At 31.6% G+C, this 17,976-nt stretch overlaps 1 protein-coding gene across 1 annotated transcript in view; it reads left to right on the top strand.

Moving 5' to 3' along the window:
* The window catches only part of LOC107447726 (sortilin-related receptor), a 59,736-nt gene extending 53,683 nt beyond the window's left edge, over positions 1-6,053 (top strand). Inside the window, exons 37-41 of the mRNA XM_016062727.4 lie at positions 73-320; positions 807-1,084; positions 2,465-2,658; positions 2,818-3,021; positions 5,776-6,053. Coding sequence (XP_015918213.3) covers positions 73-320; positions 807-1,084; positions 2,465-2,658; positions 2,818-3,021; positions 5,776-5,840 — 989 coding nt within the window. The 3' untranslated portion in view covers positions 5,841-6,053. The remainder of the gene's footprint in view (positions 1-72; positions 321-806; positions 1,085-2,464; positions 2,659-2,817; positions 3,022-5,775) is intronic.
* The last annotated feature ends 11,923 nt before the right edge of the window (positions 6,054-17,976 follow it).

Genomic DNA, 17,976 nt, shown 5'->3' with positions numbered 1-17,976 from the left:
AAAATAATTTTTATATTTAATGAGACTTTTGACTGAGAAAGTTACTAAATGTAAAAATATATTGTTTTTCAGAATTGTATGATATAACAACAGACACAAATACCACAATAAAGCATTTATCTTCTTGTACGATATATGAGTATGAGGTAAGAGTGGTTCAACCCCTTGGTTTCGGACCTGCTGGAAGTGGCTATGCTGTAACTAAATTTGATAAATTAGATCCACCACGGGATTTAACTGTGGAGCATACATCTCTGGATTTCATGAAGATTTCTTGGAAATCTTCTTGTGCTGTAATAGAAGAAGAAATCGGCTATAAGGTAAAAATTTACTTGCAATATGGTTCTCAGTATTCTTCATAATCAATATTCATGAAGTAAATTCTGATTTTTGCTTTAGTTTTAAGTCTGTGGAAAATATTTTCAGTATAAACTCAATATGTCCCAATTTGAGTCCTTCTTAAATAGTGTGTGATAAAAAATAAAATAAATAAGAAATATTTTTCACTGTCACCAAAAAAGACTTCATTGATATCCCCTACCTCATAAAATTAAAAAATAATGAGTGCTTGAATAATATTTATACATTATCAAGAAACATTTCTCTTTTTTTTTTTTCATAAAAGAAGGAAATTCTTAAGAATTCTGAAACTGAAAATTTTCATAATGAATATTTTAATGGGTAAACAACACTTTTAATGTATTAAATTAATTTGCATCATTTTGTTGACACACATCATGCTGCCCAATGGTTGTATTATCAATTTTTAAATTGCTTGCAGAATAATTACTACTTTTCTGTTTTAGGTTTTGATCAAAGATTTAGCCTTAAATAAACAACACTGGATTGGTATTGCACCCAGAACTGACCATGAAATATCCTTCCAATATGCTATTCACATGGGTGGTAATTATTCAGTTGAAGTTCAAACGAATTTCAGAAATTCAAGGCCAGCCAGTCCTGTGCTCTACATTCCACCATCTTTACCACGTGTTTTTGAAGTGAAAGCTATTCGAGAGAAAAATGGTTCCATTTTTGTTACCTGGGAAGAAGTAAATTGGCCTACAGAATTGAAAGACCACAAGTAATTTTATCTAAAATTTGTATTTAAAACATGCAATGTTGTTAGTTTCTCTTTAAATATGATGTAAAAAAAAATTTTCTTCTAAAATCGAAGAGTGTTTGTGCTAATTAAGCTAATTAATAAAAATTAAAGTTATAAAATCTTCCACTATTCTATCTAGTTCTAGTTAATTGTTAAGACATTAATAGCTTAGTCTGGAAGATAAATGTTTAAATTATTTTAATTTTGCATTATTCAACTAAAAGCATTGTAAAATAATTTTTTTCCTGCATAATTTATAATGTTAAATTATAAATTATACAGGAAAAATAGACTATTTTTTTCTAGACAATTTTTAGCCATATGAATATATTTCTTGCCATATAATTTATATTTAGGGTGTTCAAAATTCATGCAAGGAGAAATTTTATTAAAAAGCACTTTAAATTGCAACTCTGACTCATATAGTATACGGTTTATGTATGTAAGATCTTCTTTCATAAATGCTGGCATGTAGGCAATATTTTACTGAAATTTTCAGCAGCTGTTTTGCATAGATGTGGCTCAGTTCTATTGATACAGATGTCTGCTTTGTATTGCAAGGTGTAAGTGGTTATGGGCTTGTTGGCATAAAACTTTAAAAAAAAAAAGAAAGGAAACAAAAAGAAATTAACGAAAATCCTAAGGCATAAAATTGCATGATCTTTGCAGCCTATTCTGATGTCAAAGATGAGAAATTACACAACTAGAGAATGACTCATTATCTTTCAGAAAAAAGAAGAAAAAAAACTTGTTTTCATTAAAAGATTGAATTTTAAAAACATTGAACTCTCAGTTGTCATTAAAATTATCAAATTGATGAAAATTATCAAAATCTATGCCTTATTCCCATTTTTTGCACATTTTTATGAAAGCAGATAATGCCTTATTGGAGGGAGTTTTTAAATGTTAAGAAATTAGACCACAAATGTTTTTCATTTTCTCAAAACTATGGCTTCTATGTCTTTTCACCATATTAACGTTTCTTGCCATTTTCAGAATTATCATACAGAGAGCTGGCTAAAGGTAGGCTAAACTTGACCTAACAGTCATCAGTAACTGTTTCAAACTCAATCAGTCACGAAAATCATACATTATTTATTTAAAAAAAGCATGATTTCATGCAGAACCTTCAAAAAACAACCCTAAAGCTTGCAATTATTTTTCCAGAAGATCATGTTTTTTGAATCAATGCTGTTTCCTTCTGTTTGAAAACCCTTAGTTCAAGCTAATAACAGTTATGATTGTTGCCATTTCACTGAGTACTTAAATTTGTTTCGATGATTATTCTAAAATTGTTAGTATAGTTAAATTTATTCATATGATGACTTAATTTAATTCCTCTCCATTTGTTATCTTTAGATTTGTCTACTGTATATGGTTGAGCAGTTTCAGAGACATGACTGGTGCATTTCAGTACAACGTCACAAAACCGCCATTCTTTCTGGATTCTTATCCTTTTGCTTGGGACACTGTATATCTTACAATTAATGTGGTGGAAGAACATGGTTATTCTAGTCCTTTATCTGATGTATTTGATCTTGGAAGTGATGAAAGTGAGTTACTATTTTCTAATTGTGTGTTTTTAAGAACCTATATTTTCATTTTTAGCTGATAAGTTTTAAACAAACTAAGCTCAGTTATTGATTGCTTCAAATGTATAATTTATGTAATTTTTAATGAAAAAAGGTAAAAAATATTATTTTACTTTTTAGGATATGCAGCATCTGTTGTTCTCACTCCAACAAGTCTAGTCGGTGTTGGTGTTGGCATATCTATTGTTTTTATAGTACTCATTGGCACATTAATATTCTTTGTTGTGCGCCATCGTCGATTGCAAAGAAGCTTTTTGTCTTTTGCAAACAGTCACTATGATACTAGATCTGGTGCTGCTACTTTCTCAACTGGAGATGACTTAGGTTTGTAATAGAAATAACTCTTTAGTGATTTTATAAACATTTATTGTTACAGTGGAATCCTGATCTTTTTTTTTAGTCATTAAAAATGCAGGAAAGTATAAGATCTTGATAAAAAATATCAGCATGTTTTTCAAAAATGGGCACTTACAAAATGAATAAAAAACTTATAGTGATCTTTTTTTCTTTTTTTTTTCTTTTTTGACATACTAATTTCAAAAATATCTCGCCCAATACTAACAATTATTTACGAATTTGCTTTTTAGTTTGCATTTACAAAAAATATTATTTCAATGTTTTTATGCTGCAAAATGCTTGATCAATGATCAGCTGTGAATATACCCTCTGATATTTCTTAATTGTCTTCATCTGAAGAAAGCATTAAATCAGATATTGAAGGTTTTAAAAAGTTGTGAAATCTGTGTAACATCGACTTACGCAAGATTTTCTTCCACACTATTTAATTCTGAGGAGCCAATTGTCCTGTTGAACTTCGAGAAGCCTACTTCATAAAACCCATTTGTCATTCATTTTAGTCGAAACTGTCTGAACAATTATTTTTGCTTTGGAAGCATCTTGCAGATCACCAGAATCAAGAAAAAGAAATGATTTCCTAGTTAGTTGTTTATTGTAATGTCCTTTAAATGTTTCAAAGGTTGAAATTTGCTGAAATGAATTTCACTTGCAAATTTTATGAGTTATGTTACCATATTTCCTTTACAAAATCAAGTGCTTCCTGCCACCTTTCTTATTTTGTCTCGAGGAGGGAGAAGTCCTTTTGCACACAAAAGGATGAAATAGAAAAAATACCGAAGCAGCTTTAAACAGTTTTAAAAAAAAATTTTTAAAAAAGCAGAAAAATTTGTATGAGCTTTATAGAAAATAATCATTTTAATCTGTTAGGAAAAAGCGTATAAAGCGTGATTTTCTTAAAAGGGGTAATTTAAAATCCTTGATATTTAATATGAGCATAGGCAATTTACACGGACCAGCAGAAAATGACGAAAGAAGTAGAATAAGGTATGAAACGGGCAACATAAAACCGAAGTGGTGCTATGGTTTATTTTAAGATATGTAGAATTCATTTAAATTTTCCTCACTAAACTTGAAGAGGATTTTTTTTATATATACTTTATGCACTCAAGTATCTATCTAATAATAAAACTGAAATTGTTTTTTAATAACACATAAGGCCTATTTATTTTATAATAAATGGATATACCTTTTTTATAGTCACTTTTTTCAATATCTGGTTGTCACTCAGCCACCTTTTAATACAGTGATGATTTTCTTCTTCAGAATATTGACAAAATATTTCTGTCACATTGGTAGCACTTAAGTGGTGTATCTACTTGACAGGTGGATCTTTCAACTTCATCCTAATACTCAATCAGTATTGTGTTGAATCGGGATTTATCAATGCAACAAAGTGAAGCCTCCATCATTTTTATCAAATCATCTTCATGCATAAAAAAAGAAAACGAAACTAGCACATGTGTGAAAAAATATTTTCACTCCCAGTAAATTTCTTGTGGAGTGAAAGTCAAACCCTTTATGTGAAATGCACATCTAGAAGCCTATTTGTGAATACCCCTAATCTTTAGAATAAATAATTGGATGCATTATAGGATGTAATTGTTTAACAACAATCAGGGTTCCCATGGGTCTGAGGGAACAGAAAAAACCTGGAATTATCGGGAATTTTAACTCTAAAAAGCAGGGAATGGTCAGGGAAATTTGCAATGTTTTATAAAAAAAAACTGGAAAATTCCTACAATATAACTGGAAAATTACCAGTCTTAGAATTGTCAGTAACAGTAATCAGTTATTGAGATTAGAGTTAAATAATTTTTACATCTATTACAATTATTTTATGAAATTCCACTTTTTAGCGAAACTTTTCCATGTTCCATTCTCATTCTATTATATGTATTTGCTCACAAAATCTAATTGACATTATAAATAAAAAATGAAAAAAAAGTTTTCTGATGAAAAATTGCATGGTATAGATAAAATATGCTATGGATTTTCATTGAAATTTACCTGATATGCCGGAAAAGTCAGGGAATTTCCTTTCTGAAATTGAGTGGGAACCCTGATAATGTTTAAGTGTGTTTTCTTATTTTGACTACTGTTCATGTGAAATAATAGTCATAAAGCATGTCAGCATTACACTAATTCTCTAGTGGCAACACTTTGATATAATTACTCAACTACCAAAAATTGTTAGTGGTTATAATAAAATTATTGCTCAGTGCATTATGAATTAAAAGCTGATTGGCACATTCTCAAATTTCTTTACTTGGCTTTTTTTTTTTTATTTGGTGGCTATGACCTAAATCATTATTTATTGGTTTCTCATTTGCAATTTTAGATGGGTACTTTTTCATGAATTTTTTCTTGAAATTTTATCATATTTTCTTATTTGACAAACACTTTTCTATAATAACACTAATTTCTTGTTGTTTAGTTAGTAAATTGGGATTAAAGCTTACCATAATTTTATTTTTTTGTATTTGCACATTTTTTTGTATTTATTTATTTTCTTCTATCTACTGTGCACTGAGAATATTTTACCTCTTTTTTTTCTTTTGCATGTTTTCTTTGAACTTTTTAAAATGATTATTACTTAATTCAAAACTATTCACTCATTTTATTAAAATAATAAATTTGGGACTTTTTTGCTATGAGACTTTTATCACTATATTAATCTCTGTTTTTTTATCTTTAAATCATTTTTTTACTTTTTTTTTCCAGATGAAGAGGAGGAATCTCCAATGATCCGTGGTTTTTCTGATGATGAACCCTTAGTGATAGCTTAAGTACTTTGAAGAGTTAATGTTTTTAACATTTGAACTTGCCATGAGAGAAATTTAAGTCATTATTGCTTTTCATTTATTTCAGAATATTTTTTAATGTATCTTGAGAAATATTTTATACTTTTTAGTGCATTTATTGTTGTCAGAAATAGTTATTTCTCAAAAATGCTTTGTAAACGGTTACTTTAAAAATAGCATTATACTTTTTTGATAGACTTTGAGTATTGAATTTTTGTTAAACATTGCACATTGTATTGCTAATTGGAACATAATAATAATTACTTACATATACTTTTATTGCATTTTTTATAAAAATTGATATTTTATCTTTCTGTCCTTAAATTCATCTTTAATGAGATATCAATTATTACAGATTTCTTTAATTTATATTAATTCATTCTTTTGACTACAAAAATATCTAAAATTTTTGAAATCTGAAGAAAGTTCAATCACCTGATTTGTTTTTTCTCCCGCTTCCAATGAACCTTTTTTTTTCCTTGTAAGTTCTTTTTCCTCCCCCCATATTTTTCCCTTTACCTAAGAGCCAGGCGTTAGCAGAGCAAAATATTTTATCTTCATTTTCAAATTTGTTATTTTATAAATCACTGCTGTTTTAAAAGGATGTTACACCTTGGGAGAAACTTTTCATCACAAATTCTGTTTTATCTTCATTGGTGTTTTAAAGTTAAAAGAAAGTGAATCCAGTCATACCTAGAGTAAGCCATGAAGTTTGAAACATTGAAAAAATATTTTCAAAATACCAAAATCCAAACAAATTATTGGAGAACTTTCCCACAACACAAATCCTCTCATAATTTGTTAACATTTCAATATTTTGAAAATTTTTCAGTGTTTGAAATTTCATTGTTTGTCTGAACCCACTCTTTCTAAACTTAAGTTTTTAAATGACTTACGGAGGTGAAAGAGAATTTGCCGTGAAGGAATTCTTCCATGGTATAGCATCCTTTTAATAGAGAAAGTTTTTAATCTCATAAAGAGAACTGATAACTTTTTTTTACTCTGCTATAATGGTTTTAATTATTATAAAAATATTAGAAAACAACAAAACTTATCTTTATACAATTCTCCTTTTTTAAACATTTTATTTCTTAACTGAGCATTTACTCTCATCATAATAATTTGTTTCTATTTTAATCTTCGGAATCTTAAAGAATCGGAACTTTCGGCCGTTTTAAATTTTTTTATGCAGTTTTCCACTTAAATTACGAATTTTATGTATTTAAAATTCACCAAATAAAGTTCTCTATATAAATGCTGTGAATTAGGTATTTGAACTGATGTAATTTCAAAAATTATTATTTTTAGATATTATGAAAACGTTTCCTCACACGTTTAATGCTTTCTTGTATTTATATTTTATCCAAGTCTGGCTTTGCACAGTTCACTTTTAAGAGCTTGATAAATTAAGTATTTATATACTTGTGACTGTAAATGATTGTTTATTAGATCTACTAGCATGTAATACATAGAAATGGATTTAACATTTAAAGAATTGATATAAGTTTTCACAAAGCTTTTCGAGTACAATGTCCTGACTAAATTTACATTCTTTTGTAAAAGAAACATAAAACTGTGATATTGATCTAAAATGTTTCAAGACTTAATATTTCTTGCCACCATTCAAATCTATAGTTTCATTCCAACTTTGTATATTATGTTTGAACACTTTCACTTTAGTTTTTCTGAAATATTAACTCATACTTTAAATGAAATCTTACCTAACTCATTAACATGTAAGCAGTTATGATAATTGTTGTAATATAAAGAGTTTCTATGGTATTATATAATTTATATGTTGTTTTGTCCGGATTTATATATACCTATATGTATATTTGTATTTTATTCCAGAGTACACACTCTAAATTTGTCCCTTTGTTTGTAAGAATATGTGTTTTATATTTACTATTTTTGCATTTACCCTTTATGTGATATTTCCTTTACGGATTTTGTGATATATGTTAATCAGTTGATGTACTACTGATTTCTGTTGCTTTTCAGTAACTTTTGAAAATGAGTTTTACCTTCAGATATTTAATGTATCGTTCCTTAGTATAAAAAATATGTAGGCAAACTCTGCAATCATGTTTTCTATAGAAAAACTGACAATATATTGCTGTATCACAATTCGTTACCTGAAAATGTTTTGATACGACTTATTTTAAGACTCAATAATTATAATATGAATCAATAATTTTAATTTTGTTCTTCAAGTGTTCTTTTATCATATGGAATAACTCTTTTTAGAAATTTTATCGCTGTTGTAGGTTCATAGGAGTTTTTCATGACCGTTAGGTTAAATTTTGTCCACCTTTTGAGCATCTTGTCATCGTCTACCATGTTAATTATCTATCATTTTTTGACAGTTAAGTAGAAACTACAATGTATTGCTGGACCACAATTGGCTGCATAAAAATGTCCTGATATGAATTTTTTTATTAAAAATAGCAATAGTTTTATGTTTGTTATTCAAGCACTGAAATGTTCTCTTACAAATCACTTAATTTTTTTTTAATCTAAAAAGTTAATATTTTTTGTCATATAATAATATAAAATTACCAATACAACTATTGTAGTTTTTAAAAGCAAAAAAAGGATATCTTTGATTGTTTGATGCATTTTATATTAATTTTACAAGAAAATTTTTGTATAATTTTTTTTCTTTTATTTCTGTTTATTAGCTCTCAATTAATCAGAGAATGTTACCTGTATGTTGTAACTCTCATCGTAACAACGTCGATCTCATGTAAACAACATCGTTGTACTGTTCACTTTTAAGATGAGCCTGCGGCGGTGCCCTGGCCCTGTAATCTCACCTTCACTTGGTGATGCAAAAAAAAACGAACTTTTACTTCAACTTGCAGGAGTGACGAAAAACCAGTTTTTCTACAAGCAACCGACGATATCCACATTTTAGCTCGTGGCACGGTCGGTGAAGCATGGCTGTACAATGATCCTAATTTCATTTTTAACTTTCTGTATTTATTTGTAATTAATTATGTTTAAATTAAATTTATTCTTCAAACTTTAATTGGTAATTTGCTTTAATGCTTATAAAAACACAATTTACCAAATTGGTGACCCTTTTTTCGAACACGCGTTCAACATCAACTCAGGATATGGCGTTTCAACAATTTCAGTAAGTCTATTTTTTTAAATTGGTTTCCACTAGGAGTATCACGCGGTAACTTTTATTTTCTTGTGTGGCTTTTTTTTTATTTCTTATTACCGTCTAATTTAATAGTTATTTTTACTTCTCACTAAACATGGCATTTTTGTTATAGCAATGTTCGCGTTCTTCAATTTTTACATTATTTTTAATAATAATCAATAATCAAATTTGTTAACTAAATTCACGACCTATTTGAGAATTTTCTTTTAATTTGTTTAAACATTCCGCAATGCCTAACGAAACTCTAGACGAAAATCAAATTGCTCACGTGGCAGTCAAACCACCTCCGTTTTGGAAATCAAATCCTGCCTTGTGGTTTGTCCGGCTAGAAGCACAATTCAGTTTGGCTAAAATTTCCACCGATGATACAAAGTTTAATTACGTACTTGCAGCGGTCGACTCAGATGTTTTAAGTTCGATTAGCGATATTGTTTTAAAACCTCCTAACACTGAGAAATACGAAGCTATCAAAAAACGATTAATTGAGCTGCATTCCGAGAGTGAGGAATCAAAAATTCGGACCCTTCTTCAAGGGCTGGAATTAGGTGACCAGCGACCTTCCCAATTATTAACACGAATGAGAGCACTCGCAGGTGATAATGTGGGCACTCCTCTCTTAAAATCTTTGTGGCTTGGTAGACTCCCTAACAACGTACAAACTATTTTGGCAGCCCTCAATGATGAATTAGACCAGCTAGCTTCAGTTGCTGACAAAATCAATGATCTCACCTCGCATCAACACGTAAACACTGTCGCCGCTGATAAAACGTCTGCACTCGAATTGCAAGTCGCTCAGCTCACTAAACAAGTAAGCGAACTCACTTCTTATGTGAGACAGTCTCGAAACCCGAACAGAGAAAGAAAGAATTCTCAACATCGCAGCAATTCTAGAGCTCGCAGAAAATATAAAGAACCCGAAAACGGATATTGTTTTTATCATACAAATTTTGGTAATCGCGCTAAAAAATGTAATTCTCCATGCAATTACTCGGAAAACTAAACAGGCGATCGCACGGAGGCCATACCGATCGCCACATTAATCGTATTTTATTGGCCGATCAAAAAAGTAACCTTAATTTGCTTATTGATACTGGCGCTGATTTGTCTGTCTTGCCAAAGCGTTATGCATCTGATACTAAAGTTTCTGATGATTTAGTATTATTCGCAGCAAACGGTACTAAAATTTTAACATACGGAACAAAAATTTTAACTTTAGATTTTAACCTTCGTAGGCCATTCACTTGGCGTTTTGTTGTTGCCGATGTTAAACAGCCAATTATTGGTGTCGATTTTCTGAGACATTTCGATTTATTAGTTGATGTAAAAAATAGCCGATTAATCGATAATCGAACTAAACTAACATCACGTGGAAAGATTGCTAATATTGATTTTCCAAGTAGTTTAACTATTCACTTAGGAGACTCAAAATTTGATAGGGTATTGTCCCGCTTTCCGGAATTGACAAACCCATCTCATGCAAATCCTACACCTACTCCTTCGACCGTTTACCATTTTTTAGAAACTACAGGACCGCCTGTATTTTCAAAGCCAAGGCGTTTATCGCCCGAAATTATGAAAGCGACCAGGGAAGAATTTGATTTTCTTTTAACTCAAGGGATTATAAGACCATCAAAAAGCCCTTGGGCTAGCCCACTACACGTAGTTAGGAAGTCGAATGGTAATTGGCGTCCCTGCGGAGATTACCGAAAACTTAATTCCATAACAGTTCCTGACAGATACCCAGTTCCACATATTCAGGACTGCACTCAATTATTTTACGGTAAGAAGATTTTTTCAACTGTCGATCTCACGAGAGCGTATCATCAAATTCCGGTGAATCCTCCTGATATTCCCAAAACAGCAGTCACCACTCCATTCGGACTATTCGAATACGTTTACATGCCTTTCGGTTTAAAAAACTCTGGTCAAACTTTCCAAAGGTTTATGCATCAAGTTTTAACAGGCTTAGACTTTTGCATACCATACTTTGACGACGTGTTCATAGCTTCAGCTAATGAAGACGAACACATCCAACATCTTCAAGAAATATTTACCCGTTTTTCTCAGTACGGCCTTAAACTTAACCCATCAAAGTGCGTGTTGGGAAAATCATCCGTTAAATTTCTCGGTTGTCTGATTTCTTCAGAGGGTGTTCAACCTTTACCTGAAAAAGTACAAGCCATAGTTGATTTCCCCAAACCTGAGACAGTTGTCCAACTTAAACGTTTTCTAGCTATGATAAATTTTTATCGCCGTTTTTTAAAAAATGCCGCAGCCACACAAGCTCCTCTAACTGAATATTTGAGAGATTCGAAGAAAAACGACAAACGCTTGATCCAGTGGACAGGCGCAGCAATTTCGGCATTTGAAAAATGCAAACAAGAATTAGCTAATTTTGCTATTCTTAGTTATCAAACACCTAATCAGCAACTTTCGTTAATGGTAGATGCTTCCGATACCTCTATTGGCGCTGTTTTAAATACTGATACTCCTAGTGGACCAAAGCCCCTCGGTTTCTTTTCCCGTAAACTTTCATTAACTGAAAAAAAATACAGTACCTATGATCGCGAATTACTTGCCATGTATGCAGCTATTAAACACTTTCGCCATAATCTTGAAGCTCAAAATTTCATAATATTTACCGACCATCGTCCCTTAATTTATTCCTTTAAAAAAAATTCAGATTCATGCTCACCGCGCCAGCTTCGACAATTAGATTTTATAGCTCAATTCAGTACTGAAATTCGCCATGTTTCTGGAAGTGATAATGTAGTAGCCGACACACTCTCACGATTGAACTCAATAAAGCTTCCACCAATTGATTTTCTTAAAATCGCTGATGCCCAAAGAGCTGATGAGGAACTAAAGAAACTACTCACTGAATGCGAAAACTCTACAATGACTTTGAAGTTGCAAACTATGAAATTGGACGGCCCATACCCCTTATATTGTGACACCAGCAATGACAGAGTTCGTCCATATGTGCCAAAAGAATTTCGAAAAAGTATTTTTATGTCTCTTCACAATTTGACACATCCTGGAATCCGTGCTTCGAAGAAGCTTGTTCTTTCTCGATTTGTATGGCCATCCATAGCCAAAGATGTTGTAGAATGGTCTCGCTCCTGTGTCAGCTGTCAGAAAAACAAAGTGATCCGACACACACGGTCTCCTCTGCAACCATTTGAGTTACCATCTCGACGGTTCGATCATATCCACATCGACCTTGTCGGACCGCTCCCTCCTTCTGATGGATACCAGTATCTCTTGACGTGCATTGACAGATTCTCAAGGTGGCCTGAAGCTATCCCCATCCCAGAGATTACTGCCGAAACGGTAGCCCGAGCACTCGTGAACAACTGGTTTTCTAGGTTCGGCATTCCTTCTGTAATCACAACAGACCAAGGCCGTCAGTTCGAGAGTAGCCTTTTTCTTCAACTGTCTCGAATGATCGGAGCAGCTAGAGTGCGTACAACACCGTACCATCCTTCTAGCAATGGTCTCGTCGAATGCTTTCACAGAGCCCTTAAACAAGGTCTCAAATGCCACCCCAATATAAAATGGACTGAATCCCTTCCCATTGTACTTCTTGGACTAAGATCTGCCGTAAAAGAGGACCTAGGATGCACCAGTGCTGAACTCGTCTATGGAACCCCCCTACGACTACCAGCGGAGTTCTTCGATCCGTCAACTTCAAATGTTGATCCACACGAGTTCCTTCAAAAACTTCGAACCTGCATGTCAGAACTGAAACCAATTCCAACTTCATCACATGCAAACGTAAAAGTTTTCATCCACCCAACTCTTGAATCATGCTCTCATGTGTTTGTGAGACGTGACAGTGTAAAGAAACCCCTTCAAGCTCCTTATGATGGACCATATAGAGTACTCAGTCGTTCAGAAAAAACTTTTTGTCTGGACATTTCTGGAAAAGCTTCAGTGATCAGTGTTGACCGTCTAAAACCGGCTTTCCTCCTCAAAGACATTGAGCGAACTGTGATATCAAAATTACCTCATGCTGCGATAACTCCAACGACCACACAATTTACTGAACCTCCGCAGACAACGACACGATCTGGCCGGAGAGTTCGATTTAATCCCAAATACTTGTAGTATTTGCTGGAGGGGGAGTACTGCGGCGGTGCCCTGGCCCTGTAATCTCACCTTCACTTGGTGATGCAAAAAAAAACGAACTTTTACTTCAACTTGCAGGAGTGACGAAAAACCAGTTTTTCTACAAGCAACCGACGATATCCACATTTTAGCTCGTGGCACGGTCGGTGAAGCATGGCTGTACAATGATCCTAATTTCATTTTTAACTTTCTGTATTTATTTGTAATTAATTATGTTTAAATTAAATTTATTCTTCAAACTTTAATTGGTAATTTGCTTTAATGCTTATAAAAACACAATTTACCAAAAGCCTTTTCGTAGTTTCCATGCAATGTCATTATTCTTTATTTAGTTATAATTCTATAATCAATATTTTAAATGATTCTGTTTTTAAAAAAACTACAATAAAAGAAGTTAAACTCTTAAAGAATAATAAAATGCAATTCCCAATTATTAGAAACTTCTAAAACATTCGAACTGAATTTGGTTAAAAATGCATTAATCAAATTCGTAATTTCTAAATGTATATTTCATTTGAGTTTTTATTTTAATGAAAAAGTTGTAATAAGAAATATTGTTGGTGCAGCATTGTGAAATATTTTTTAAAATTTGCTTTTAAAAATTTTTAATTCATCACGAAATCGTTTGATTATAACAAAAAAATACAGATGGAATATCTCAGCTTTTCTCTTAAGATTAAAACCAACTAAACTTATATGTCTTTTTAAGTACAATTTCATCGGATCATCTTGTAACAAGCTCCAAAAACTCCAAGGCCCTTTTCTCTAAAAGGTGTATCTAGACACTTTTTGTGTAAAAAAATGTTCTACAGCAATTGTTTGCAAGTTATAAAAGAAAACTTTGTGTCAACATTATAAAAGCTACTAAGTATACAGTTTTTTAATGTTAAATAAGCTAAGAGTTGACTCAAACTATAGTTTAAACTTTTTCCTTCTGGCAGAAGTTCATGTAAAGTTGTTTTAGCATTTAGTTTGCTTTTATGTGTTGCATTTAAAAAACTTAAAAGAGGCCCTTCCTCTCCAGACGGAACTCAATTGTCGAAGGGGTGGAGGAAAAATTCTAAATATGCTTTTAATCCTTTTTATTTATTTTTCACAAATAAACTGATGATGGATATTTACTCCATTTGATAGTATCTTTCGATACATGCAACATACAAGGTCGCCACCCAAAACTTCCAAGACGGTGAGGGTAGTGGCCTCTTAACTAGTGTATCTAGTTTAGTAACATCTTTTAACCAAGAGTCAACATAGGCAATTATTGCGAAACTGTTATCCTTTTAATTGCACATTAGTACCATTTTTTGTATTTTTAAACGTTGAATGAAGTGGTAAAATTTTTTTAATATGTTTTTAATAAAACGTGATTTATTTCCTTTTCATGATTTCTTTATATTCCAAGAGTGGTGAAAAGTTTAACAGTATCTTGCCGTCTTTAGTAATGGAGATGTGATCTATGACAGAATCTTAATTTATTTCTTGTAGATTAATTTTATGAGATTGTGAAGAACTGATGGAATAGATTTGTAAATAAAAGTGTTTGTTTCAATAAAAATTGTTGTCACAAGAAATTTTTGAATTAGTTTGTTCATACATGACGTGTTTGATTTTTGTTTCTACAAAAAATTCTATAACAAATTTGTAACAACTCTTCCTCAAACTTCCTGTCTCTTTTTTTTTTTTAATCGCTTTAGGAAGTCATAGCAAGCTCTTAACTGATGTTGATGATTTTATCCCTTCATGTTTTTTGTCATTTGATAAAAATAATTTAAATACGAAATGCTTAACAGCGTTGTTTTGCTTTTTCTCTAACTATTTTGTACAATTATTGCCTTTTATAATGTGTGATAATTTAATAAATATTAGCTGAAAAATTCTAACATTTTTAATTTTGCATAGTATAATTCTTTGTACTAGCTTTATATTTAAAAGATACTCAAAGTTTGTTTTGAAATTACCTTAAGTAGGGAGCATGCCACTGTACATTTTTTATTTATTTTGAACTGCTTATTAGTTTTATTTAAACATCTACTGCAGTTCACACCAGCAAATATACCAAAAGAGTCTTTTTTTCATATAATCGATATTCAACTTTTGAATGTCTTATCTTACATGATATGTGTAAAACTGTTTTACTTGGCAAAAAAGCTTACAGGTTGAAATGCAGTTCACTGGGTGCAGGTCTGTTAGAGGGTTAAATAATGCAAGGCTGATTGTACTCCGGAAAAAATCCGGATTTTTCGCTAACAGTGATCCGGAAGTTTCCGGAGATCGAAGGTTCAAACGTTTCAAAAAATCATTGATCACAGAAGTTTCCGGAAATCAAATTTTCAAAAGTAGAACTTAAAAACACAGTTTATTTTATTTGTTTGTAAGGGAGAGACAGAGAGATGCTTTATAAGCTTACATTTATGATTAATATTCATTTTTTATCAGTAAGTAGTTGTTCTAATCATAAACTCAAGAAAGAAAGACCTATTTGTAAATTTTAATTACTTCTCCAGGTTATCATAGGTATGTGTGAATGGTATAGGTATGTGTAAAATTTTAAATATATTTTAAGTAAACTAAGAAATATTGAGAAAAATTTTAAAAAAAACCTGGTTTAAATTTTTTTTTAATTTTTGAATTTAAAATTTTTTTTGTAACTCAAGAAATTTTCCGGAATTTTGACTTGGGCTCACAATCACCCCTGATAATGCTTAAAATTACAAAATTTCTTATACTTAGATAAAAATGCATAAATAAGAGTTATCCTCAAGTTGAGATACAGTCTAATTCCGTTATAGCGATTCTCCAATTATAACAACGACCATCCGTTAAACATAAAATTCCGTTTATTGTTCCTTAAATTCAATGCTATTTTAACACCCATTTTAGTGTCCCATCTAAACCGTTATTCCAACGAGCATTTCTTTGAAAACACCTTTAAAACAAAAATACTTCCATCACGAAATTTTCAAGGAAGTAATTTAAATTTCTCTTTCTTTTGATGTATAACACAATTAACGCAATGCATTTCGAATTTCCTTTGAATGATGGAGATACACAAACTAAGTTCCTTATCTCTGGCTGCGGGCATGACCTTTAGCAGGGGTCTGTCTAGGTTTTTTTTTTTTTTTTTTTTGAGAGGTACCTATTTTGTGAAAATTTAGATATATTTTATGAAACTACCGTTTTTCCTAAAGTTGAATTTGTGAAAGTACCGCTAAACGGTAGTAAATTTGCCCTGGACACACCCCTGCCTTTAGTCAATTATAATTGAAATATCGATTGCTTTACATTATAGTCAAAATTCGTCATGCATTTATTAATTCTGAATAAATATGTTAAGTATTCCGCAACACCTCATTGTAGATCTGAAGGGTCCTGGAGATTAAGGTTCCGCAATTTCGTGACCAACAGCATGATTTTGACAATGTAGTTAGCACTGTGCACAGGCCGCCTGTACTTCCCAGACAAGCTGATACACGTCTGAGCTGGGCGGGCTTCAAGCCGCCACTGGTGATCGAATCTCAGTTCTTACCGATAACAGTTTTCCTGCATCCTTCAAAAAAAAAAAGCTCAATGCTTATCACAAATATACCATTCGAACCGATTCAGGAGTTTTTTTGAATTAGATGATTTCAAAGATAAAATCATTTGTTTTAATCAGCTCTACTTGTAAGTGATTTGATTTAGTTTACTTGTAAAGTAGATGTTACTTTATTTAAGTCACAGTAGAACTGCGCAATGGGCTATTGACGATGATCTGTTAAACATCCCTGGGGATGATCCGAAAACATTCCATCATAATTTTGATCCTCTGCTGAGGAGATCTCATTTGTCAAGCCAATTCCTGAATTTAGACATAGATTTGAAGGGGAAGAAGATTTTCTCCGAAGGTCACGGTACAGCTCAACGACCGACCATAGGACTTTCGATTCCACAGATTTTACGACCACATATATCGCATTTACTCGGTGGTTCCTTACCGGAGTCGAGGATTGAATACCGGACCGGATTCTGATTTTCTAACCACTGAGATAACACGGCCCCTGCTTGTTAAGTAACCGATATTTACTGTCTTAGTAGAACATTTGTTGCATAATATGAGTACCCAGTGGTTGGTGCTCGACGTCAGTTTCAAATTATTTAACTAGTTCAAAACGAATTAACTAGTCTATTGTTTAACAAGTTCAATTAGCCCACATTACTTGTGAAATATAAAAGCTACAACTCTTCCATGAAACTGAATGTTTGTCTGTTTGTAAACCTTTGACGCAGATGGGACACCGGTGTTCCTTTTATATATATATATATATATATATATATATATATATATATATATTCTGGCACTAATTTCAATCAAAAATATATTTTTAGCTATAATAATCTCTCTAATAGTTATTAAAAAAATCTATTAGATTTTCGGAATTATATTTGTACTAAAATATAAAATCCAAAATAAGTAGTTTGAAAAAATTGTTTTTTTTTTTTTTATTTTATTATTCATATTCAAAACTTCAACACTAGTCGATTTTGTAAATTAAAGAAATTTTAATGATGTGTAATTGTTTTTCTTATAGGTCTAAATAAGTGCGAATTTGAAAAATTATTGCTTGTAAGTGACCCGCATTTGGAAGATTTTACCTTTAACACAGAAAAATACGCTGATGTTTTATTTTGTATTTCATGACCATAAATTATTGAAACGCTAAATGTAATATTTTTCACTTATTTTAACATTAATTTTAATACAAAATAATGAAAATATATTTATTAAAAATCCGGATTTCCGAATTTTTCGCTACCAGTGATCCGGAAGTTTCCGGAGTT

Source organism: Parasteatoda tepidariorum, chromosome 2 (assembly GCF_982258835.1).
Source record: "Parasteatoda tepidariorum strain Cologne lab strain chromosome 2, Ptep-v5.0, whole genome shotgun sequence".
Taxonomy (NCBI): domain Eukaryota; kingdom Metazoa; phylum Arthropoda; class Arachnida; order Araneae; family Theridiidae; genus Parasteatoda; species Parasteatoda tepidariorum.
The sequence above is the reverse complement of the archived record's forward strand: the minus strand, read 5'-3'. Positions and strand labels throughout refer to the sequence as shown.